The 26919-nt window shown below is 43.5% G+C and overlaps 1 protein-coding gene across 1 annotated transcript; it reads left to right on the plus strand.

The window, feature by feature from the left end:
- The first annotated feature begins 11 nt into the window (after positions 1-11).
- Positions 12-26919, plus strand: LOC129695499 (probable E3 ubiquitin-protein ligase HERC3). The gene is made up of 12 exons (XM_055632516.1): positions 12-242; positions 3726-3882; positions 5473-5549; positions 6357-6578; positions 8299-8390; positions 13934-14064; positions 15398-15552; positions 16996-17072; positions 20263-20339; positions 22954-23013; positions 24214-24319; positions 26671-26919. Exons 1-12 carry the CDS (start codon positions 80-82, stop codon positions 26917-26919), a joined length of 1566 nt encoding a protein of 521 aa, XP_055488491.1. The 5' UTR covers positions 12-79.

Consider the following 26919-nt stretch of genomic DNA (forward strand, 5'->3'; position numbering starts at 1 on the left):
ACTTTATAACCTGACACTGGGGTTTCATTTCATTTCTTTCACACTTTGACCCGATCGTTTGCAGTGTCACGAAGGGGCGATGCTGTACAACTGGGAGACGGGCTTGCAGCCCGAACGTTGCTCCGACTTGGGGGATGTTCTGGGCACCGAGCAGATCCGGCACCTTTGCTGCCGGAGCGGATGCACAGTAGTTGTGTTGTCCAGCGGGAAGATTTTCAGGAGAGTTGATGGAAAACCACCTGGTAAGGGGGAACAGATATGCGGGTAAAATCCTGTGTGCTGCAGGATGGTGTTGTATCTCAAATTGACACGCAGTAAATTATATATTGAGACAATCTGTAATGTCGCCAAAGCGTGTGGGATGCACAGCAATCTACGTATTTGATACAAAGTGCTGGAGTAACTTAGTGGGTCAGGTAGCTTCGCTCTGTGTAGAAATAAGGAACTACAGAAAAACTGCTTTTTATTTCATGCAAAAAAAGGCCATAAATCGGTATCATGCTGGAATCAATATTTCTGATTCTAGTTTAAGTGAATTCTAGATTTACAGATAATGGAAGAATTATAAAATTGGATTAGCATTTTCAAGCTCATCAGTCTGTTTTCGTTATATTTAGTTAAAGATTTGAAAATTATATTTAATAACATTTTTTAAAATATTATATATTACAACATAAATGAGTATTATTTTCTCTCTCCACTTCTCTTCCACATTGGGAGTCGATTTTCCAATCTGGGTAATGATTGGAATTAGTGCCCGGGGTATTGGGCTGGGTCTGCTCTCTGGGCGCTGATCCCGGGGCAGTACGTTTGTATTTTGTTTAGCGCTGGTCAGTTTCACTTTCGCTTCTCATGCACAGTGTCAGCGCCACAAGCAGGCAGTCGATCTGAATAGAAAAACAGCGACGTTATCCGTTTGAGCGGTGTAAACGAAACACTCCCCTCAAACTCCGCCTTTGCCTTTTATTGTGATCGGCGACCAGGGAACAATTTCGAAGGAACTATTTTGGTGGATAAAACTGTAATGGGTGGTAAATGAGAGTGAATTGACAAAATTAATCCCGATGTATGGTCAATCCAGTGAGGAGTATACAAATTGCTGAAACACTTCAAGGAACTGCAGATGCTGATTGTGTGGGAAAGAACTGCAGATGCTGGTTTAAATCGAAGTTCGACACAAAATGCTGGAGTTTACTCAGCGGGACAGGCAGCATCTCTGGAGAGAAGGAACGTCACCCATTCCTTCTCACCGGAGAAGCTGCTTGCCCCGCTGAGTTAGTCCATCATTTTGTGTCTACCTGCAGTCTGCTGATTAATGCACAACAGGCCACAAAGTGATGGAGTAACAGCGGGTCAATCAGGCAGCATCTCTGGAGAATGGTATGAAGCTTCAAAATAACAATTAAAGACGCAAATGCTGGATAATCTGAAATAAAAAGGTGGAATAGGTCAACAGGTGAGACGGGCTTTGATAAGCAGATGGTTGGAACACAGGCCAGCAATAAGGAAAGAAGGTGTGAACAGGTTTGAAGAGTTGCAGACTGTAAAACCAGAGGAAGGAAAGTGACGGGGGTCAAGTCAACTTTATTTGTCGAATACACATACGAGATGTGGTGAAATGAAAGTGGCAATGCCTGCGAATTGTGCGAAAACTACAGAACAGAATAGAACAGAATCAGTATTTACAGTGTTTATATATTTTTTTTACAAGACACAACACAACAGTAAATTAGTCCCTGGTGAGATAAGAGTTTACAGTCCTGATGGCCTGTAGGAAGAAACTCGATTTCATCCTCTGTTTTCACAGCATGACAGTGGAGGCATTTGCCTGACTGTAGCAGCTGGTACCGGCCGCTGCTGGGGTGGTAAGGGTCCCCCATAATGTTGCTGGCTCTGGATCTGCACCTCCTGGTGTATAGGTCCTGCAGGAGGGCGTGTGTAGTCCCCATAGTGCGTTCGGCTGAACGCATTACTCTCTGCAGAGCCTTCCTGTCCTGGGCAGAGCAGTTCCCAACCCAGTGTGTGATGTTGCCGGACAAGATGCTTTCTAGCCCCAGAGTAGAAGCACTGAAGGATCTTCAGAGAGACTCTGAATTTCCTCAGCTGCCCGAGGTGGTAATGGCACTACCTTGCCTTACTCACCAGCGCGGCAGTGTGTGTTGTTCATGTCAGGTCCTCTGTGATGTGGATTCCCAGGTATTTAAAGCAGCTCACCCTATCCACAGTAGGGGGAGGAGGGGGGAGAAAAAGTGAGAGTCTAGGTGGGGCACAGGAGATGGATGAGGGAGGAAGAGAGGGGGAGTGTGCAGGAGGGTGTGTGTGAGCCAACAATGTACCATTGTGGGCTCCACGTTTCATCGGTGCCGGCTGTGATTTGTTCTCTACCTTTTCATATTTTTAGTTTCCTTCTCCCCCGACTCTCAGTCTGAAGAAGGGTTGTGACGCAAAACATCACATTCTTTTTCTCCAGTGAGGCTGCCTGACCCGCTGAGCTACTCCAGCAAATTGTGTCTATTACTGGCTCTAGCCCAACATTTTCTATCTTGCGTGGGAAAACTGCAGATGCTTGTTTAAATCGAAGGTAGCCAAAAAATGCTGGAGTAACTCAGCGGGACAGGCAGCATCTCTGGAGAAAAAGAATGGGTGACCGTTCTTCTTACCTGACCTGAAATGTCACCCATTCCTTCTCTTCAGAGATGATGCCTGATCCGCTGAGTTACTCCAGCATTTTGTGTCTATTTTCTTTCTTGCTCCTTTCTGTAATACTGGGGTTACATTTGCTGCCCTCCAATTTGTGGGAACCTTTCTAGAATGTATGGAATTATGGAAGATGCCAACTGGTGCATCCACTATCTCTGCAAAGCCTTGGGATGCAACTCACCAAGTCGGGGATGAAGATTCCTGACCCAAAACGTTGCCTGTCATATCCCTCCACACATGTTACTTGACTTGCTGAGTTCCTTCAGCACTTTATGTTTTGCTACCTTTCAGTTGCCTTGTTGGTAGAGTTTGAAGTCCAGTTTTACATATGTGGTTTGGTGGGTTAATTGGCCACCGTACATTGCTCCGGTGTATAAATGCGTGATAGAATCTGTGTGACATTGATGAAGAGAATGTAGGCAAATCTTTTAAAAGGGATTGATGTAAGATTAGCATAAATGTGTAGTTGATGGTTGGAATGGGCGCTAAGAATGAAGGGGGGGACCTGGCAGGGGGTCGCCGAGAACGAAGGGCGGTGGCAGGCCTGATTCGCTGCTTTGAGAGTAAGGTAGGACTGACTGTTCATGTTGGAAGCAATTGCTGATGCTGGTTTAAATCGAAGATAGACACAAAAAGCTGGAGTAACTCAGTGGGACAGGCAGTATCTGGAGAGAAGGAATGTGCGACATTTTAGGTCGAGACCCTTCTTCAGTCTGAATGTCTAGGACTGTTCAATGAACTTACTGTGACTTTGTCAACGGCAGAAACGTGGCAACTCTTGTGCACTGCCTCGGTGAGGTCTGCTGTATGATTTTACCAGGTTGTATGCAAATAAAAGGTTTCACTGTACCGAGCTACATGTGACAACAAAGTATCATTGAATCATTTAATTTAGTGGGTCAAAGGGCATCTTTCCATGCTGTATCTTTCTATAACTCTTGGACTTTGTGAGATTATGAGTCCAGGTCCAGAACTGCAATTTACACATTGTCCCAGCATTAATAACTTGTTTTCATCCCATGCAGGGCAGTTTCCTTATTTCAAGGAAAAGGAGATTCACTTTGTTGCTTGTGGGACATCCCAAGTTCTGTTTGTTTCGGCGACGGGAAGTATTCTTCAGAGTCAAGTCAATTCAAAGAGATGTGCCAATAATCTAAGAGGGATCACCTTATCGAAACCACAGTAAGGCGGCGTTATTCCTAGTCTTTCAAATCTGAACAAAGTTGAAGTTTTTTGTTAACTCTATGCTGCTGTGGTGTAATCTGCACCACAGCGTCACAGGTCACCAACACTTGCAAAGGGGTAAAAGTGTAAACATGTTGGGTTTAGTTGCTCCTCAATCAAATAAACATTCAGAGGATATTCTGATTATTAAAGATTGCAAATTCCATCCAGCAGACAGCTCCTGTTGACAGTACAGCACCCTAATGGGATATAATCTTTGATTAAATGTTCAACTTTCCATGGAAGGATTTTAGATAGTCATAGAGTCATACAGCGTTGAAACAGGCCCTTCGGCCCAACTTGCCCATGCCAGTCAATATGCCCGATCTACACTAGCCCCACCTGCCTGCTATTAGTCCATATCCCTCTAAGAGTATACTACCCATGTACCTGTCTAAATGTTTCTTAAACGTTGTGATAGTAGCTTCTTCAACTACCTCCTCCAGTAGCTCGTTCCACACGCCTACCAATCTAAGTGTAAAAAAAGTTACCCCTCAGTTTCCTTTTAAATCGTTCCCCCCTCACCCCAAACCTATGTCCCCTGGTTCTCGATTCCCCTACTCTGGGTAAAAGACTCTGCATTTACCCTATCTATTCCTCGCATGACCCTATAAACCTTTATATGATCGCTCATCATCCTCCTGCGCTCCAAGAAATAGTCTTAGCCTGCTCAAGTGTCCCTAAAATCTTAAGCCAATTTCGAAAGGGAAGGTAGCACCATTTAGAAAGACCTATCAGTGGATATTTTTAAGGCAGAGATAGATTCTTGATTAGTACAGGTGTCAGAGGTTATGGGGAGAAGGCAGGAGAATGGGGTTCGGAGGGAGAGATAACTAAGCCATGATTGAATGACGGAGTGGACTTGATGTGCTGAATGGCCTAATTCTACTAATATTCCTTATGAGCTCTTAGTTTTGTTTAGTTTCAAGGTACAGCATACAAACAGATCCCTTGGCCCACCAAGTCCATGCCATCCATCGATCACTCATTTACACTCCATGCTATCCATATCCTTCCATTCCATGTATAAATGTGCCTATCCAAGAACCTCTTAAATCCCACTATCGTATTTGTCTCTAAGAACAACCTTTGGCAGTGCATATCAACCACACATTATGTAAAAAAACTTGCCCCGTACCGTTCCTTAAAACATTTCCCCCTCTGCCCTTACAGCTATACCATCTAGTCTTTGACATTTGTGACTTCAAAGGTTCTGATTGTTTACCTTGTCTATGCCTCTCATAATTATATTTACTTCTAATATGTCTCCCCTCAACCTCCAAAGCTCTGGGGAAAATAGTCCAATGCTGGAATATTGCCAGAGCACCGAGAAACCTCACAGGGAGAATATGGAAGGTCAACTAGAGTACTGGTGGTCAGGAATAAACCTGGGCTTATGGAGCTGTGCGACATCAGCACTACCTGCTGCTTCACCGTGCCGTTCAATATCATATGAACAGATACATTAAAGGACAGTCTCAGATGGTGTCAGGCAGATTTAATAAATGTGGGCAGTGTACATAATTATGTTCTTTTTTTAATGTTTAGGTTGTTTAGGAGTTTGAGTGAAAGCAATATAATACAAGTGACCTGCGGAAACAATCATTCTTTGGCGCTTTCTAAAGGTAAAAGATAAAATAAATTGGCCTCTGTGAATTAATTAGAAATATTAATATACTGATTAAACTGTGCATACTGCTATAGGAATGAACAAATCAAAGTTGACACAAAATGGCACATCTTACAAGAAGGATGATGATGTTATGGAGAAGGTGCAGAAGAAGATGCCACCAGGATGTTGCCTGGATTAGAGAGTATTAGCTACAAGGAGAGGTTGGACAAAGGCGGTGTTTTCTCTGTAGTGTCAAAAGTAACCTGCTGGATATCTCTGTCGTATTTCAAAGTCTTGTGGATGAAATCTATCCTCCATCACTAGTGCTGTCAAGATGGCACCCAAGCCAGGCGACTCTCAACATGCTGGTCCTAGAAGCGGATTTGCATTCATTAATTACAACGCTCCACTCTTTTAAACCTCTACTCCAACAGCAGCATTTGTTCCGTCATCTTGTAAAAGTACACTGTGGACAGCTTGATTGTAATCATGTGCAGCCTTCTGACAGGAGAGCATACACCAAGAAAGCTTTTCATTGTACGTCGGTACACATGACAACAAACTAAATTAAAAATGTTGTCTTTCATACTGTGATTTTGGTGCATACAAAAAACCTTAATGGATCCGTGTATTGTGTGTTCTGTTTTCTGGGAGAAAATACTTTCTCACTATTTATAACAAAATGTCTGATGCTCTGAGCAAGATTTTATGCTCAATGTTTTATAGAAATTGTGTGAGATTAACATTTTTCTTAATGCTTAGACTACATTTGTTTGAATCCAAAAGGTAATATTTAACATTGTTTGACTTTTCTCGAAAGATGGCCAAGTCTTTGCCTGGGGACAGAACACCTTTGGCCAGTTGGGTCTCGGTACAAGAGGTCCCCTGTCTTGCGACCCCCAGACGGTGAAGAGTTTCTCTGGGGTCCCAGTGGCTCAAATCACTGCTGGAGGCGAGCACAGCTTCGCTCTGACCGTCTCGGGGACGGTATTTGCATGGGGCAGAAATAATCACGGACAACTGGGGCTCGACGACACAGAGGGTAAGGACATTGCCAAACAATATCAGCCTTTCCTTCTTTCCTTTCTGTGGCTTTAGACGTTAGAGAAACAGCGCATAAACAGATCCCTCAGCCCAAAGAGTCCGCACAGACCAGCAATCGCCCCGTACACTCGCACAATCCTACACCCGAGGGACCATTTACAGTTATTACTGATTGCAATTAACCTACAAACCTGTACGTCTTTGGGGTGTGGGAGGAAACCAGAGCACCTGGCGAGAACCCAAGCGGTCACAGGGAGAACATACCAACTCCATACAGAAAGCATCCATAATCGGGATCGAACCCAGGTAGCAACTCTACCACTGCACCCACGTGCCTCCCAACTACATTTCCACGTAGTTTTGTACTCGTGTAATTATTGACCAATGTGCTGGAGTAACTCAGCAGGTCAGGCAGCATCTCTGGAGAACATGGATTGGTGATATTTCTGGTTGGGACCCTACTCCAGAGTTATTGTGGTGGAGGGAGAGGGGAAGAAAGCTGGGAGAGAGGAGGGGGCAGGATAAAGCCTGGCAAGTGATGGGTGGATACAGTTACTGTAGGTTTATTTTTGATCGGTAAATTGTTGGACAAGGCTGGAGTTGAAAATAAAACATTTGATGAATTGTGAAGCCAGAGGAAGGAATGTAGGTTAATAGGGGGGAAGATGGGTGGGGGGGACAAATAGTTGTGTATCCTGGCGGGCATAGGGACTGAGCTGGGCAAAATAGGGGGGATGGGCATAAAGAAGGAGGGGTGGGCACAGGAAAGAGAGGGAAAGGAATAAGAAGATGGTTAACTTATTAGAAGTAACTGTTGTTGCAAAACAAAACCACAGTTGAACAATTCATTTAACCGCTCATTGGATTTCAATTTAAAACAACCACATCAACAAAGCATTTTACAATAGAGAAAATATTGATTCAATGATGATTTAATTATACTCTATTGTAACATGGTGTAGTGAAATGCTTTGTTTTGCATCCAACCCGGTAAAATCATACTGCAGACCTCGCCTATATATATTTTTTTAATATTATTTCATAATAATCTAAAATACTTTTATTCAATTATACACACATACAGAGTAGTAACAAAATCAAAACTGCCATTGTTAGTTTACAATCAAATAGTTATCAGATTAAAATATTGTCAACTTTATCTACAATGCACTTGACCCCCCCCCCCCCCCCCCTCCGTGGCGACCAGCGTTCACAGAAGGCCTCCAGAGTCCCCACGTACAACGCGTGCTCCCTCTCCAGGGACACGTGGGCACAGACGTTGACCCGGAAGAGGGGCAGGCAGTCGACTCAGGCAGAACCCTTGACTGCCTCGCTGCCTGGAGCAGACCTCACCTGGGCAGTAGATAGATGTCACCACATTTCTGGCTATGACAAAGTTACAATAGTTTACTGAACAGCCCTCTACTGCCTGCCTGGCAGCATCCCACCCCCTCCCATTACCACCGGGGCCCCCTTTGCATTGCACTTTGACACCACTGAACATCCTTTGTAAGAGCTCGGAGATTTTCAGGACACGGGTTTACAACAACATCAAGTGTGTTCAGTGATGATGAACCATTTTATTTTCACTTATTCAACTTGGTTTTAGTGCGAACTTTCATGGTCAGTTACCATTTGGTCAAAGTACATTAGAAATGGCTATCGTGGTAGAATTAGGAAGAAGAATGTGGGCTGACTGCTTTCATTCCTTCTTGCAGATACTCTTACTCCCAAACATGTGCAAATCCTATCGTGCAAGAGCACCATCTTTATTTCTTGTGGAGAGGAGCACACTGCAGTTCTGACGAAGGTTTGTTCTCAAATAATTGAAAATCTTAATGGTTTGCTCTGCATTACAGAAGTGAGAGAAAGTTCTTCTATGCGATTAAAGTTGCGACCTGATAAAAAAAAATCCTTCTGGAAGACAAAGGGAAACCTCTCAAGTGATTGGCTCTGGAATTTGTAAGAGCAGATTGAGGCCATTCAGCCCATCACATCTATTCCACCATTCAATCATGGCTGATCTACCTTTCCCTCTCAACCCCATTCTCCTGCCTTCTCCGCATAACCCCAGATACCCATACTAATCAAGAATCTCAATCTGCACCTTAAAAATACCTAATGATTTGGCCTCCACAACAATCTGTGGGAATTAATTCCACATAGTAACCACCATCTGACTAATGTTCTTGGGTGAGTTGTGATTAAGTCCTGTGGAAGCGAGATCACAGTGGAGATCACATGGATTTGCACATAGATGGACACCTTGGATTAAATACATCCAGTTTTGTTTTTGGTTCAGTTTGCTAGTCTTCACTACTTTCGTTTTAGAGATTCAGCGTGGAAACCGGCCCTTCAGCTCACTGAGTCAACATTAACTATCGATCACCCGTTCACACTAGTTCTATATTATCCCACTTTCTCAGTTCAGTTTAGTCTATTGTTGCTTGCGCCAAGGTACAGTGAAAAGCTTTTATTGTGTGCTAACCAGTCAGTGGGAAGACAATACATGATTACAATCAAACCATTCACAGCGTACAGATACATGATAAGGGAATACGTTTAGTGCAAGGTAAAGCCAGTGAAGTCCGATCAAAGATTGTCCGAGGGTCACAAATGGGCCACTTTTCAACATAATTGTATAAGGGGTAAGAGTGTTGTAAAAACAAGCCTGAAGGCTTTGTCTCAATGCAAGGAACATTCGTAATAAGGTGAATGAGTTGAATGTGCAGATAGCTATTAATGACTATGATATAGTTGGGATCACGGAGACATGGCTACAAGGTGACCAAGGCTGGGAGCTGAACATCCAGGGATCTTCAATGTTCAGGAGGGATAGAGAGAAAGGAAAAGGAGGTGGGGTAGCATTGCTGTTTAGAGAGGAGATTAACGCAAAGGAAAGGAAGGACATTAGTTTGGAGGATGTGGAATCGATATGGGTAGAGCTGCGAAACACTAAGGGGCAGAAAGACGCTGGTGGGAGTTGTGTACAGGCCACCTAACAGTAGTAGTGAAGTTGGAGATGGTATCAAACAGGAAATTAGAAATGTGTGCGACAAAAGGCAAAATAGTTATAATTGGTGACTTCAATCTACATATAGATTGGGTGAATCAAATTGGCAGGGGTGCTGAGGAAGAAGGTTTCTTGGAATGTATGCGGGATAGTTATCTAAATCAACATGTAGAGGAACCAACGAGAGAGCAGGATATTCAAGACTGGGTATTGAGTAATTAGGAAGGGTTAGTTAGCAATCTTGTAGTACGTGCCCCCTTGGGCAAGAATGACCATAATATGGTTGAGTTTCTTCATTAGGATGGAGAGTGACATTGTTAATTCAGAAACAATGGTTCTGAACTTAAAGAAAGGTAACTTTGAGGGTATGAGACGTGAATTGGCCAAGATTGACTGGCAATTAATTCTAAAAGGGTTGACGGTGGATATGCAATGGAAGACATTTAAAGACTGCATGGATGAACTACAAAAATTGTTCATCCCAGTTTAGCAAAAGAATAAATCAGGGAAGGCAGTACATCCGTGGATAACAAGGGAAATCAGGGATAGTATCAAAGCGAAGGATGATGCGTACAAATTAGCCAGAAAAAGCAGCAAACCGGAGGACTGGGAGAAATTCAGAGACCAGCAGAGGAGGACAAAGGGCTTAATTAGGAAAGGAAAATAGATTATGAAATAAAACTGGCAGGGAACATAAAAACTGACTGCAAACGTTTTTATAGATATGTGAAAAGAAAGAGATTAGTTAAAACAAATGTAGCTCCCTTGCAGTCAGAAACAGGTGAGTTGATCATGGGGAACAAGGATATGGCGGACCAATTGAATAACTACTTTGGTTCCGTCTTCACTAAGGAAGACATAAATAATCTGCCGGAAATAGCAGGGGACCGCGGGTCAAAGGAGTTGGAGGAATTGAGTGAAATCCAGGTTAGCCGGGAAGTGGTGTTGGGTACATTGAATGGATTAAAGGCCGATAAATCCCCAGGGCCAGATAGGCTGCATCCCAGAGTACTTAAGGAAGTAGCTCCAGAAATAGTGGCTGCATTAGTAATAATCTTTCAAAACTCTTTAGATTCTGGAGTAGTTCCTGAGGATTGGCGGGTAGCAAATGTAACCCCACTTTTTAAGAAGGGAGGGAGAGAGAAAACGGGGAATTACAGACCAGTTAGTCTGCTAGAGTCAGTTAGTAAAGATGGGATAGCAGCACATTTGGAAAGTGGTGAAATCATTGGACAAAGTCAGCATGGATTTACGAAAGGTAAATCATGTCTGACGAATCTTATAGAATTTTTCGAGGATGTAACTAGTAGCGTGGATAGGGGAGAACCAGTAGATTTGGTGTATCTGGACTTCCAGAAGGCTTTCGACAAGGTCCCACATAAGAGATTAGTATACAAACTTAAAGTACACGGCATTGGGGGTTCAGTATTGATGTGGATAGAGAACTGGCTGGCAAACAGGAAGCAAAGAGTAGGAGTAAACGGGTCCTTTTCACAATGGCAGGCAGTGACTAGTGGGGTACCGCAAGGCTCAGTGCTGGGACCCCAGCTATTTACAGTATATATTAATGATCTGGATGAGGGAATTGAAGACAATATCTCCAAGTTTGCGGATGACACTAAGCTGGGGGGCAGTGTTAGCTGTGAGGAGGATGCTAGGAGACTGCAAGGTGACTTGGATAGGCTGGGTGAGTGGGCAAATGTTTGGCAGATGCAGTATAATGTGGATAAATGTAAGGTTATCCATTTTGGTGGCAAAAACAGGAAAGCAGAATATTATCTAAATGGTGGCCGACTAGGAAAAGGGGAGATGCAGCGAGACCTGGGTGTCATGGTACACCAGTCATTGAAAGTAGGCATGCAGGTGCAGCAGGCAGTGAAGAAAGCGAATGGTATGTTAGCTTTCATAGCAAAAGGATTTGAGTATAGGAGCAGGGAGGTTCTACTGCAGTTGTACAGGGTCTTGGTGAGACCACACTTGGAGTATTGCGTACAGTTTTGGTCTCCAAATCTGAGGAAGGACATTATTGCCATAGAGGGAGTGCAGAGAATGTTCACCAGACTGATTCCTGGGATGTCAGGACTGTCTTATGAAGAAAGACTGGATAGGCTTGGTTTATACTCCCTAGAATTTGGGAGATTGAGAGGGGATCTTATAGAAACTTACAACATTCTTAAGGGGTTGGACAGGCTAGATGCAGGAAGATTGCTCCCGATGTTGGGGAAGTCCAGGACAAGGGGGTCACAGCTTAAGGATAAGGGGGGAATCCTTTAAAACCGAGATGAGAAGTACTTTTTTCACACAGAGTGGTGAGTCTCTGGAACTCTCTGCCGCAGAGGGTAGTCGAGGCCAGTTCATTGGCTATATTTAAGAGGGAGTTAGATATGGCCCTTGTGGCTAAGGGGATCAGAGGGTATGGAGAGAAGGCAGGTACGGGATACTGAGTTGGATGATCAGCCATGATCATATTGAATGGCGATGCAGGCTCGAAGGGCCGAATGGCCTACTCCTGCACCTAATTTCTATGTTTCTATGAGGTGTATACTAGTTCAGGACTGCTCTCTTCATCAACCTCCTACACACTGGGGTAAAATAACCTGCAAACTCGCATGCCTTTGTGATGTGGGAGGAAACTGGAACACCCGGAGGAAACTCACGCAGTCATAGAGGTTGCGTGCCAACACCACTCAGACAGCACCTGGGGTCTGGATGGAACCTGGGTCTCTGGTGCTCTACCAGCTGCACCAGTATGCCGCCCACCAATGTTCAGCAAAGTCAGATATTTTTGGTCATTAAAAAATATTGCAGGAAAGTCAGAGGCAACTGAACCATCCTATCAACACTAAAGAGCAGTCCTGAACTACTATCAACCTCATTGGAGACCCTTGGATTATCTTTTATCGGACTTTACAGGACTTTATCTTGCACTAAACATATTTCCCTTTATCATGTATCTGTACACTGTGGAAGGCTCGATTGTAATAATGCATTGTCTTTCTGCTGACTGGTTAGCACACAACAAAAGCTTTTCACTGTATCTCGGTACACGTGACAATAAACTAAACTAAATCAACAGGCCCTTCAGCCCACGGAGTTAGTACTAACCATCAAGCATCCATTTACACAAATCCCAGTTTTTTACCCCATATTACCATCAGCTCCTCCCTGAATGCTATTGCTTGCCTACCCACTTAGAACAACGTACTGTGGCCAATTAATTTGCCAACCCTCGTGTCTATTGGGATGTGGGAAGAAACTGGAATATCTGCTGGAAAGAGTCACAGTCATAGGAAGTGTATGTGCACTCTATACAGCCAGCCACATGAGGCCAGGATTGAACCTAGGTCTCTGCAGTTGTCACACTCTGCTAAGTGGTCCACTGAGCACTCCCAATACATAAATGTTTAGGCTCTATAAAATGCACCTAAATCAAGATCATGAATAATTGCAAATAAAGATCAGTCCATGTTTTATCTAGAATTTTTATTCTCATTTTCAGAATTACAAAGACTTTGTTTTTCACCCATTCTCACCTCTGCTTTACTTTCTCACCCTTGCTGTATCCTCTCACCCTTGCTTTACCCCCTCACCCACTCTTGTCCTTCCACACCACTGTCGCTAACCCCACACCCCACAGCAAATAATGGTGTTGGCTTGAAGTCTTCACCAACATTTCTAAAGCATTCTTAAAGCTAAATCAATGAAATTGTAGACCCAGCATGGCTGGAATATATCACAGACACATAGCGAAAATATAGATTTTACTGTTGATCTGAGAGGTTTTCAAAATATGTCGGTTAATTCAAGGTAGGATTAATTAAGTTTAGAGAAACCGTGGAAAAGGCCCTTCAGCCCACCGGGTCCACCCCAACCATCGATCACCCAGTGGTCTGTGTTCTCTAGTTCTGTGTTATCTCACTTTCTCATCCCCTTCCTACACACTAGGGGCAATTTACAGAGGCCAATTAATCTACAAACCCACACGGCGTTGGGATGTGGGAGGAAACCGGAGAAAGCCACGGAGTCACAGGGAAAATGTGCAAACTCTACACAGACAGCAATCATAGTCAGGATCGCACCCGGGTCCCTGGCGTGGTGAGGGAGCAGCTCTACCGCTGTGTCACTGTGCTGCCCTGTTGCAGATGAAGTTATTATTCTTAGCTACTGGATGCTGTTGTCATGTTGGGTAATGATTATAACATGCACTGGTTATTGATAAATGGAGCACTTGAGCAATGCAAAGGCTTCCCTTGATTCTTCCCTTTGCTTTTCCCAGTGCAAAGGCTTCCCTTGATTCATTGAAGACACTGTTACGTTATCAGTCACGTTTTCTTTTCTAGGATGGATTTGTTTTGACATTTGGAGCTGGGGCGCACGGACAGCTTGGACACAACTCGACAAGAGATGAGATCAAACCACGACTGGTTGGCGGACTGTTTGGGAGAAAGGTTTCTCAGATCGCATGCGGGAGGTGAGCTGGTAATACATTGTAAAGTAAAATACACTGTCAGTTTCAAATTCTTACAAACATGTGCAGATGCTCCACAGAAAGCACACTGTCAGGTTGCATCCCAGCTTGGCTTGGGAACAGATGTAGATGTAGACCGCGTGGGTTTTCTCCGAGATCTTCGGTGCCTCCCACACTCCAAAGATGTGCAGGTAAATTGGCTTGGCAAATGTAAGAATTGTCCCTAGTGTGTGTAGGATAGTGTTAATGTACAGGGATTGCTGCTCAGCGCGGACTCAGTGGGCCTAAGGGCCTGTTTCCGCGCTGTATCTCTAAACTAAATACAGGTGCACAACCTTTTATCCGGTGTTCCGGAAACCGAAAAACTCCGAAAACCGGCCATTTTTTCCAGATGTCATCTGCGCATCAAAGCTCGCGTTTTGCGCCAAACTTGACCCGAAACGACCCACGGTCAACCCAGGTCTGTACTACTGTAGCGGCTGCCTCCTCCCCGGATAGCGGGAGACGCTTAAACATCTGTAAATCATTGCTTAAATGTTAGTCAGTTAGTTTGGAGGGCTTTTATGTGAAGGGGGGGTGAAGGGGTAAACTTTAATTCTTAGTCCCCTACCTGGTCGGAGAGGCGGGGAGCAGTCAATGCCTTACCGGGTCGCCGTGCAGTAAGCTCCGCAGCGCTGTGGCCGGTGGGGCAGCGGGCGGCGCCGGTTGTAGCTCCGACCCCCCTGGCTGCAAGGCGCTCCAAATCCAGCGCGGCCCGCGGCCGGACGCCCCAGCTCCGCGAATGTTGGGAGTCGGCGGCGTCGCAGCGCTGGGACACCAGCGGGGAGCGGGCAATGCCTTACCGGGTCGCCGTGCGGCAAGCTCCGGAGCGCTGTAGCTGCCGACCCAACATTCGCGGGCGTCGCTGGATTTGGAGCCGCGCAGCCAGGGGTAGAGTTGCCGGGGTCGGAGCTGCAACCGGCGCCGCCCGCGGCCGGACGGAGCCCCCAGCTACGCGAGGTTGGGAGTCGCCGACCAGGTAGGGGACTAAGAATTAAAGTTTCCCCCTTCACCCCTACTCCACCACCACCACCACATAAAATCCCTCCAAACTAACTGACTAACATTTATGCAATGATTCTCCCGGTCTCCGGGGAGGAGGCAGCTGCTCCAGACTTTTCAAGCCGCCAGCGCTACCTACCTAATCTACGCTAAAAATCTTCCATTCGGAAATCCGAAAATGTCCGAAATCCGACAAGTGTCTGGTCCCAAGGCTTTCGGATAAAAGGTTGTGCACCTGTAGTACAAAAATGAGCAAATGTATCTAAAATTAGCTCCGTTTGTCCACTTTAAACAGCTATCACACGTTGGCCCTCGTTTCATCCACTGGCACAGTCTATTCCTTTGGTTGTGGAGAAATGATAAGGCTGGGAAATGGCCAAACCAGTGAACATTCAGTGCCTCTGCCCATCAATCTAATGGACACTGCAAGCAATGGTGGAGCTGACAATGGTGAGCAAAACAAAGCCTTAAAGCTGCAACTAGAGCGCAAAATTAGAAATGCAATGCTGTTTAACTTGTGAATGGGATAACTAAGCTCATCAAGTTTATTCATCTAACATGTGATAATAAAGCAGTCATTAAAAATGATCACCAGACGATTCAAAATCTGTAATATTAATTTGAAGTAGAATTATAGGCTTCACACATACAGGGTGTGCAGACATAATTTAATGCCTGTTTAGCCATTTTATTCAATTTCCGTGATCAATGGCTTTTTATCTTTTTATAATGGCAACGTCTAATGTCGATTTGCCACAATTTAACTTAATCCCCCATTCAATGATATAGTGTTAAGTGTGCATGGGCAGATTCCAACATGCAATTCCCCTTCAAATACAGGTGTAGAATCATAATGGCACAGAAGAAAGCCCATTCAGCCACTGTACCTTTTGATACCTCTAGTTTTTCTCTCCCCTGACTCTCAGTCTGTAGAAGGGTCTTGACCCGAAACATCACCTATTCTTTTTCTCCAGAGATGCTGCCTGACCCACAGAGTTTCTCCAGCATTTTGTATCTATCTTTGGTTTAAACATCTGCAGTTCCTTCCTACACATTTTGTCTACTCCACAGCGAAATTTCCTCCAGTTTTGCCTACTTTGAAGAAGTTCTCCTCCTCTCTCCGACAAGAGTTCTGCAGCACCCTCTATCGCTGCTCCCTCTCTGTGATTGCACCGGCTCCACGACCATGTTTTAACTCAGACTCGCTACCACAGCCACTTGTGTTTTCTCGGTGCTTGCATACACTCCATCTTTTGCTTTGGAGCTGTACCTTTTCCTACCTCTAATTTCCCTCTCCCCTGAATCTCAGACTGAAGAAGGGTCTCGACCCGAAACGTCACCTATTCCTTTCCTCCAGAGATGCTGCCTGACCTGCTGAATTACTCCAGCATTTTGTCTATTTTAGAATTAGTGGATAATCTGTGGCACCAAGGACATTGACATAGGACTTAGAGCCACAGAAACAGGCCCTTCAGCTCAATGCATCCATGCCGATTAAGATGCCCATCTAAGTTACTCCCATTTTCCTGCATTTTGCCTATGTCCTTTTAAACCTTTCTTATCCATGTACCTGTACAATTGTATTTTAAATGCTGTTATAGTAGTACCTGCCTCAACCACTTCCTCAGGCAGCTCGTTCTATATATGTTCCACCCTCTGTGTGAGAAAGTTGCCCCTCAGCTTCTTATCAATTTGGTGGCGCAGCAGTAGCCTTACAGCGCCAGAGACCCGGGTACGATACTGACTACGGGTGCTTGTCTGTACCATTATGGAAATGTAACAGAAAACTGGAAGGAAATGCGCTTGGTTTCAAATGAATAGATTGTACAGGGGCATTGGGACTTGGTATTAGTGAGTGTGGTCCATTGAATCTGTACCTATGCTATTTCACAGGCAGTTCAATTAAACGAGGCGTCAGAAAAATATTTGCTGGGGGAAAGTTCAGCTTTGCAGAATGCTATGATGAAGAGGTAAGAGCACAACTAAACTTTAGGAACAGGAAATGGGGTTTGACATGGATTACGATGAGAGGATAGTGGTGGTGTAATTTCCTATTGGTAATCGGAGTTCATTTGAGTTGTGTAACTTTGTATTGTGTCTGACATTCTTAATATCATACTTATAATGATTTGACTTGATTTAGACTTTAGAGATACAGCGCGGAAACAGGCTCTTAGGCCCATCGGGTCCGCGCCGACCAACAATCACGTACACTATCACTATCCTACACACTAAGAACGATTTACAATTTTACTGAAGCCGATTAATCTGCAAACCTGCACATCTTTGGAATGTGGGAGAAAACCAGAGCTCCCGGAGAAACCCACACAGTCACTGAGAGAACGTACAAATTCCGTACAGACAGCACCCATTGTCAGGATTGAACCCGAGTCTCTGGTGCTGTTAGGCAGCAACTATACTGCTGTGCCACCGTGCCGCCCCCTTTCAATAAGTTTCTAAAGCCTGGTGGTGGCAGATTCTGCAATAACTTACAGGAGAGGAAATAGTAGGAATGTTGGGAAGTAGCAGAAGCATGGGATTAGTGGCATTGTTCTGTGTGATAGATTCTATGAATTTAAAAGACAAACTGCTGGAGTAACTCAATGGGTCAGGCAGCATCAGGGGAGGGCAGGACAGGTGACGTTTTGGGTTTGGACCCCTCTTCAGACCATGTGCCAATATTTTATCCATCAAATTCTGTTTCAGTATAGATGCTGAGTGTGTCTCCTTACAGCCCACCCATGGTATCATTTGCCTGTATGCGCTACAACAAGTGACCTAACCAATGGACATTTTTAAGGCTGAGATTAACAGATTCCTGATTGGTAAGGGTGTCAGGGGTTATGGGGAGAAGGCAGGAGCATGGGGTTGAGAGGGAAAGATAGATCAGCCACGATTAAATGGCGGAGTAGATTTGATGCGCCGAATGGCCTAATCTGTTCCTAAAATGTATGAACCAAGAGAGGTTTCTTCCTGGATTTTGTTATGTCGTAGCTTTGGCAGCCGATAGGAGGTGCACCATGCCAACAGTGGAAGTAGCATGCCTGTCATATTCACCCTTCCGTCAGTAGTCCAGCATTTGCAGAATTGGTTGATGCTTTGTGGAGTTCTCAGTTTGCAGGGGTGATCTTGAGGCAGCCACTTTAATTCTCAATCCCATCCCGATTCCTTCATGAACTAAAGGAACAACATCTCGGCTTCGCTCTCTTGCAACCTCAGGAAAGAACAATGAATGTTCCAACTACAGATAATTTGCCTCTTTGATTTTACAATTTAGCCTAGTTTGCTATTAATTTTAAATTTATGTACAGCTGTAATGGCGGCACAGTGGAGCAGCAGTAGAGTTGCTGCCTTACAGCACCAGGAACCTGGGTTTGATCCTGAACATGGGTGCTGTTTGTACAGAGTTTGTACGTTCTCCCTGTGACCACGAGGGTTTTCTCTGGGTGCTCTGGTTTCCTCCCACACTCCAAAGACGTACAGGTTTGAAAGTTAATTGGGTTTGTTAAAAAATTGTAAATTGTCCCTTGTGTGTAGCACAATGCTTATGTACGGGGTGATCTTTGGTCAGCACTGACTCGGTGAGCCGAAGGGTCTGTTTCCGCGATGTATCTCTAAAGTCTAAAGCTTTGCTATAAATTCTTGGTGGATACAACATTAGGCGAATCCTATGCCCTCCCATAGCTTTTCCTACTGAACTTCTCACAGACCATGTAACTAATACCATGAAAACATGTCACTGGACCCCAAATAAATTGGTTTAGCACCAGGAGTGACACTGTTGTTGCTGGCTTTGTACACATTGGCACATCTATTACCCAGGTAAACGTCATTTTCGTCACAGCAGTAAATATCCCCAACTTTCAGTAGAGCTGTATACAATCTTTGGCTTCGAAAGCCATGCCAGTAAAAAGAGCTTTGCACCATAATCTAGCAAACCTTGTGAGTGCGCTCTGTGCAGCCAGACCACTCTGACCCAGAAACTAAAGCTGCCCTCATGATGTTTCCCATTATTATGCTTGTGTCCCTTTCTCGCTTTGGTTCTATGTGGTCAGTATTCATGCTACTTTGTACCCGATCTGCCTGAACCGACCTCTGTATAAGAGACGCAAGAGACTGCAGATCCAGATCCGAAATGTCAGCCACCCCTTTGCCTCCACAGATACTGCTTGACCCGCTGAGTTCCTCCAACAGTTTGTTTTCTGCTCCATATAATTTTGACCACCAGGTTCAGGAACTGCTTCATCCCAACAACCATTAGGCTCTTGAACGCTACACCGCACTAATCTCAGTTACGAACTATGAATTGCTTTTGGTTGCACTGAAGACTTCTGGGTTTTTTTTGCATTAGTATTGGGGTTATTAATTTATTGCATTTCTGTTTATTATATATCATCAATGTTTATTGTGTTTAGAGGCCTGCTATGCTGTTGCAAGTAAGAATTTAATTGTTCCGTTGTCGGGACATGTGACAAATTAAACACTCTTGACCCTTTAGCCTGGTAGAACTGCTGCCCCACAAAGCCCAATACTCAGTTCGATCCTGACTTTGGGTGCTGTCAGTGTGGAGTTTGCATGTTCTTGTTGACCCAAAATGTGAATTATTTTTATTTCCCTGCTGGTTGATTGGCTGAGTTTTTCCAACATTTCAGTTTTTGTTGCAGAATGCAGCAATTTAATTTGTTTTTACTTGCATTGAGCTAATTTAATTGATCGTAAACTGTAGGGATTAAAATTTTAATTACATAGAAGAATGCCATTGGCTATCTATTGCCAGTAATGGTTTTGAAAACACATCAGGGTCTCCACCCGAAACGTCGCCCACTAGGGACAATTTTTACATTTGCCAAGCCAATTAACCTACAAACCTGTACGTCTTTGGAGTGTGGGAGGAAACCGAAGATCTTGGAGAAAACCCACGCAGGTCACAGGGAGAACATACAAAGTCCGTACAGACAGCGCCCATAGTCGGGATCGAACCCAGGTCTCCGGCGCTGCATTAGCTGTAGGGCAGCAACTCTATTGCTGCGCCTCCATGGCCGCCCTAGTTCTTTCCTACCTAGATAGCAAGAGGGCTTTGTCTCTATTGTCAAACCCTGATGTTTCCTTTCACTGTTCTTGATGTAATGGTGGTTATTTAATGTCCGTATTTTCCTCCAGAATTTACTATCATCGCAGGAAGAATCTCTGCTCACTCTGAAGAGAATTGTGCCACTAACAAATTTATTTACAAAAAAGTAAGTTTCTTTCTGCAGAAAAAATGTGTAGGTAGGAACTGCAGGTGCTGGTTTATACCAAAGATAGACACAAAATGCTGAAGTAGCTCAGTGAGTCAGCTCAGGCAGCTTCCCTGGAGAAACAGAATGGGTCTGAAGAAGGGTTCTGACCCAAAACGTCACCTATTCTTTTTCTCCAGAGATGCTGCCTGACCCGCTGAGTTTCTCCAGCATTTTGAGTCAATTTTCTTCAGAGTCCAGCTTAATGTTCATAATAGTACATGATAGAAAGTTATATAATTATGAGAGTCGTTGGTAAGAGAGACAGTGAGGACCTTCTTCTCAGGGTGGAAATGTGAAATACTAGAGGGAAGAGCTATACGGTCAGAGGGGAAAAGTTCAAAGGCGATGTGTGGGGGTAGTTTTTTTTACACAGAGTGGTGGGTTGCTGCAACGCGCTGCCAGGGGTGGGGGGTAAAATGAAATACCATAGTGGCTTTTAAGAGGCCTTTAGATTGGCCTTTAGAGGCCTTTAGATATACAGGGAATGGAGGAATGTAGCACATGTGCCCACAGTGAAGAGTAGTTCAACGTGGCGTCGTGTTTGGTATGGACATCGTGGGCTGAAGGGCATGTTCCTGTGCTGTACTGTCTTATGTTCGCATTTGCAACAAGTTTCATTAGAACTTTCCATCAGTCTCTGAGCCAACACTCGGAAAGGTAAATGACTACATTTTACTCTTGGATTGAAGCCTGATATGTTTATTTCAAAGTGGGTCGAGGTTGATGCCGAGTACTTTACACAATTTTGATCTCCTTTCCTGCACACAAGCGAAAATTACAATGAAAACACAAAAGTATGTGCTATAACACCAGGAAAAGTGCTCAACCAAGAAAACCAAGCCCAAAGCCAATGTAGTATCTAAACTGCTTATACACACTTTTGCTAAGGACAATAACTAAATCCATATGCAATAATCAGCTACCTACATGTTAACAAACACATAAAAACTGTTTGTATACATTTCCTTTCTGCTCCCAACTGACCCTATTTCCTCTCCACCAAATCCACCTACTGCCTTACTCTGCTGCCTCTGACATCTCCTTTACGGCCTGATGCAAACTCTATCTGCAAATTCCTAGCTCTCCAAATGGCCACGTGGTTGATCACTATGAAACCTCTACAACCCACCTCTACCGGACATAATCTTGCTCTCCATCCTCACTGCTCAACTTCTGCTGGCAAATCTACATATCTGAGTTTTTTCCTCAGCAGTCATGATTGTATTATTTAGAAAAAACGGACCAGGTTGGGTCTATACATCATTTAGATGAATGAAGATTGAAAGGCCTTCATAGAGTGGATGTGGAGAGCATGTTTCCATTAGTGGGAAAGTCTAGGACTAGAGGACAAAGCATCAGTATTAAAGAAACGTACCTTTAGAAAGGAAATGAGGAGGAATTTATTTCATCAGAGGGTGGTGAATCTGTAGAATTCATTGCCATAGATGGCTGTGGAGGCCACGTCTTTGTGTAATTTTAAAGCAGAGATTGATGGGTTCTTGATTAGTAAGGGTGTCAACTGTTACAGGGAGAAGGCTGGAGTATGGGGTTGAGAGGGAAAGATAGATCAGCCATGATTGAAGACCGGAGATGTTTGGATGGGCTGAATGGTCCAAATCTGCTCCTATGACTTATGAACTTAAAAAGTGACTCTATTAATACGCAGAGGGTTGTGAAGGGGCATGAGAGGGTAATTGAAAATCACAGGGCATCGTTTTAAAATAAGGCGGCATTCATCTTCAAAATGAAGATACGTTTTTCTTAGAAGATTGTGAATGTTTGGAACTTTGTACACCAGAAAGCTGAGTCAGCATTTTGTAGTACTAGAAGTCAATGGTATTGAGGAACAAGTGTTGAGATTGAGATCAGAGTAGATGTTGTGTGTCAGGCCCACCCTCTTTCATGCATCAGCTGGCAGGTTGGCAACATTGTGGAATTTGGCTGTGTTCAGAAAGACAACTATGTTCCGCACATGATTGGTTGAACACTTGGGTTTGAGCGGGTCTAGATTCTGGAGCAAATGTCACTGTGGTTTGAACAGTTTTCCACCAACTTTGATTAGAGTCATAGAATCATACAGCTTGGAAACAGGCCCTTTGGCCCAACTCTTACGTGCCGACCAAGATGCCAGTTTCAGAGTCTTCCAAACTAACTACATGGATAAGCGCACCAATGTCAGTCAGTGTTCCTCTCCACCAGCACTGAGCCCATACTAACTCTTAGATGGACAACATTGACTTCACAATGTCACTCAATAGTCAAGACTCAAGAATTTTTATCGTCATATGTCCCGAAACGGAATAATTACATTCTTACTTGCAGCAGCACAAGAGATATGTAAACATATGTAGGAAGGAACAGCAGATGTTGGTTTATACCAAAGATAGCATAGGCTTCAAGTGCATGATAGTAGTTTGCTCTTCTTCAATGGTTGTGCAAACCGACCTTTAATGGAATATCCTGCTGGAAAGTTTCTGAGTATTTGAACAGTTTGAACTGGTGGAAGTTGTTGTTTTTTTATATAAGGTCAATTTAACACCCTGCGTTAAATATGTTTTAATTTAATTCTCAGAGCAATCATTCGGGGTTATTCATCTTCACCGATTATGAACGCAAGCTTCCTGGATACGAGGTAAATCAAAGGGCTGTTGCTTCGCAATTCGTGTTAAAATATCCTAAATAAACTTGCTGCAGATCCTACTTCAGTTTAGTCTTGAGATACAGCACGGAAATAAGCCCTTCGGCCCACTGAGTCCACAACAATCCCCGCATACTACCCTCCACACACTAGGGACAATTTACAATTATACCAATCCAATTAGCCTACAAACCTGCACGTCTTTAGAGTGTGGGACGACACTGGAGCTCCCGGAGAAAACCCACGTGGAGAACATATACACCGCACCCGTAGTCAGGATCGAACACAGTTCTCTGGCGCTGTAAGGCAGTAACTTTCCCTCTTCTCCATTGTGCCGCCCAAATCGGTTGTTTCATCTTCTAGCCTAACCAAAACCAAATCCATTTGTCCTTGATCAAGAAGGAACTATATTCTATTCTCTGCTTTTTGTTTTACTCATTTGTCCTAAGGTGACTCATTTCCATCTAACCAAGAGCCAGTGATGAAGGGGTAGAAGAAATTTAAGAACTTGTTTGTTTATTGTTATGATCCATCCACAAACAATGGATTTTCAAGCTATATTCCTCTTCTCTTCTGACGGTCTGCACATGGACAAGTGGTGTCCATTAGATGTGCATTGACTGTGTACAACTTATACACTTTTGGTTGGAGTACAATGTGCGTATGTTACTATAGCTCCATTCAGTGCATGGAATGAGTTTGAATTCTACTTTTTAGATACTTTACTTTAGACACTTTACAGATACAGGGCAGAAATCTGCCCTGCCCACCGAGTCCGTGCCGACCAACAATCACCTACATTATCCTACTCACTAGGGACAATTTACATTATTTTTTACCGAAGCCAATTAACCTACAAACCTATACGCCTTTGGAATGTGGGAGGAAACCGGAGCACCCGGTGAAAACATACGCGGTCACAGGGAGAAAGTACAAACTCCATACGGATAACATCCGTAGTCGGGTTGAACCCAGATCTCTGGTACTGTAAGGCAGCAATTATATTGCTGTGCCACCGTGCCGCCTCGAGTGAACTCCAGCACATCGCATGTCATTGCAGTTTTTCATACCAAGATATAGATTTATTTGTGCCATCTTTGAGACCCCTATGTTGAAATGAATGTCTTTTAAAAATGACAGTAAATTTAGTAATCTTTAATGCACTAACCATTTTTCTTGATATATTGAAAACAGCAAGGATAACCATTTCAAAACAAGCCAAATGCTGTCTGGTCTGGATATGTCCTTAGTGTACCTGAACTTTGAGAATTTGGCAAAAGACACTTCACTGCTATCCCAGGTAATGTTATAGTCATACAGCATGGAAACGGGCCCTTTGGCCAATGCGTTCATCCATGTTAGCTCCTATTTAACTGCGTTTGACATAGAACACTTTTCCATGTTCTCTATCATATCTCTCTAAATTTCCTATCCATTTACCTGTCCAAGTGTCTTGTCGACCAAACATTCCATAATGCCGACAATGCCTCGCACAATGAAACACCATATATTGTTATAGATGTTGAAGATGAGCTTTAACATTCATGGCTGTTTACATGTTTTGGGGAGAGTTGTGTCATAAGGTCATAAGTGATGATAGTAGAATTAGTCCATTCTGCCCATTAAGTCTACTCCGCCATTCAATCATGGCTAATCTATCTCTCCATCCTAACCCTATTCTCCTGCCTTCTCACCATAACCTCTGACACCTGTACTATTCAAGAACCTATCTATCTCTACCTTAAAAATATTGACTGACATGGCTTCCACAGCCTTCTGTGGCAAAACATTCCACAGATTCACCACCCTTTGATTAAAGAAATTCCTCCTCATCTCTCCTAAAAGAATGTTCTTTAATTCTGAGGCTATGTTCTCTAGTGCTAGACTCTCCCACTAGTGGAAACATTCTCTCCACATCCAATCTATCCAAGCCTTTCACTATTCTGTATGTTTGAATGAGGTCCCCCCTCAATCTTCTAAACAGCAGTGAGTACAGGCCCAGTGACAACAAACGCTCATCATTGGTTAACCTACTCGTTCCTGCGATCATTCTTGTAAACCTCCTCTGGATCCTCTCCAGAGCAGCACACCCTTCCTCAGATACGGTGCCCAAAATTGCTCATAATATTCCAAATGCGTCCTTCCCAGCGCCTTACAGAGCGTCAGCATTACATCCCTGTTTTTTGTATATAAGCCCACTTTTAATAAATGCTAGCATTGAGCTTACTTTCTTTATTACCCATCAGTTCATCGCCCATTTGAAAAAATTCAATTTCATGATAGTGCTCCCATTAGTACCTGCAAAATTAATCATTGACCTCTGCAAGTAAGAAGACACATGTGCTGGGGTATTGTTATGAAATATTTTTGGAAATAATAGTTTCTCTCAATTTTCAACCTTTGGTGAGTGCAGAGGAATGTTACTGTCTGCTATTGATGAATAAGGACAGAACCGAATATTGAGTTACAACCAAAGGTCAATAGATTCCTCATTCTTCACATGCCCACTCGATACATTCTGATCAATTATATTACACTTCTATCCCTTTAAGTAAAAGACAGTGAATATCTCAAAATGAATAAACTTAATTTACAAAACTGCTTAAATTAAAAAATATGCAGAACAAGAGCTTCTTATTGTCTACCCAAGAGCTTCTGAAGGTATTTTATTCGAAAGCAAATAAGTCACAGACGATGTTTCATCAATCTTTCCCAAAAGTTCATGTTGCTTTAGAAGAATTATATGACAATATAAACTCACTTGCTTTCATACTGCAATTACTTAGAAAAGAATGAGGAGATCTCAGTATTGCTTTGTATTTCTGCCGTCTATAATGCTACCTCTTTCAACACACTAACATCAACTCTGCAATCATTGATTATACAAGGAAATAATCTGAAATATAAGAATTATTTTTACTGCAAGGTCATTAATGAAGGAAATAGATAAAGTATTGACAATACTTTGTTGGGCATTGATGTATGGTGGGGGTGAAGCCCAAGTGACATTACAAACTATCAACTGTTGCAAAAGTTCAATTTACTCTGCAGTTTGTTTAAATTGTGTAGAAAACAAAAACTACAATACATTCTCCAATTCATGCTGGAATAATGTAATCAGATAAATGCAGTGCGTGGAGAATAATGATAAATAATGTTTGTATAAAATTAGTTTTCAAAACTTTGCTCACCAAGTTTAATTGGTAAAATTAATCTAGCCATCTCCACTCAGCCTAACAATGTCCCAAATGGGCATAGGGTGGCACTTTGGTGCAGCTTGTAGAGCCACAGCCTCACAGCGTTAGAGAGCCAGGTTCAATGCTGACCTCACGTGCTGTCTGTGTGGAGTTTGCACGTTCTCCCTGTGACCGTATGGGTTTCTTCTGGGTGATCCGGTTTCCTCCCACATCCCAACGACGGCGTATTTGTAGGTTAATTGGTCTCTATAAATTGCCCTCAGTGCGCAGGGAGTGGATGAGACAGCGGGATAACCTGTAAACGGGTGATTGTGCTCGTTTTGGACTTGGTTGGCCAAAGGGTCCTGTTTCCACGCTGTATCTCTAAACGAAAGTAAACTAGACTTATACATTGAATTAAATGGGTTGAATATTATGAAAAGATGTTCCGCTCCTGATGCTGACTGTTTTACAGGTGACAAATGCAATCCTGACAAAGCTGATCCCTTCACTCCCTCGCTCTCCTGCAAGTTTGGAAGCTCTGCGAGTTTACCTTGTTCTGCCTGAGCTCATCGCTGTACTTGATGGGCCAAAAAGCTCCAAGCTGACAGAATCGCTAACCACAGCCATTCTGTCCCTCGAAGGAAGTTACTTCAAAGTTCTAGGTAAGGGATTTATTTCTGAACATTTAAACATTACCAAAATCTCCGTTGTTTGCAATTAA

This window comes from Leucoraja erinacea, chromosome 1 (assembly GCF_028641065.1).
Source record: "Leucoraja erinacea ecotype New England chromosome 1, Leri_hhj_1, whole genome shotgun sequence".
NCBI classification, from domain to species: Eukaryota; Metazoa; Chordata; class Chondrichthyes; order Rajiformes; family Rajidae; genus Leucoraja; species Leucoraja erinaceus.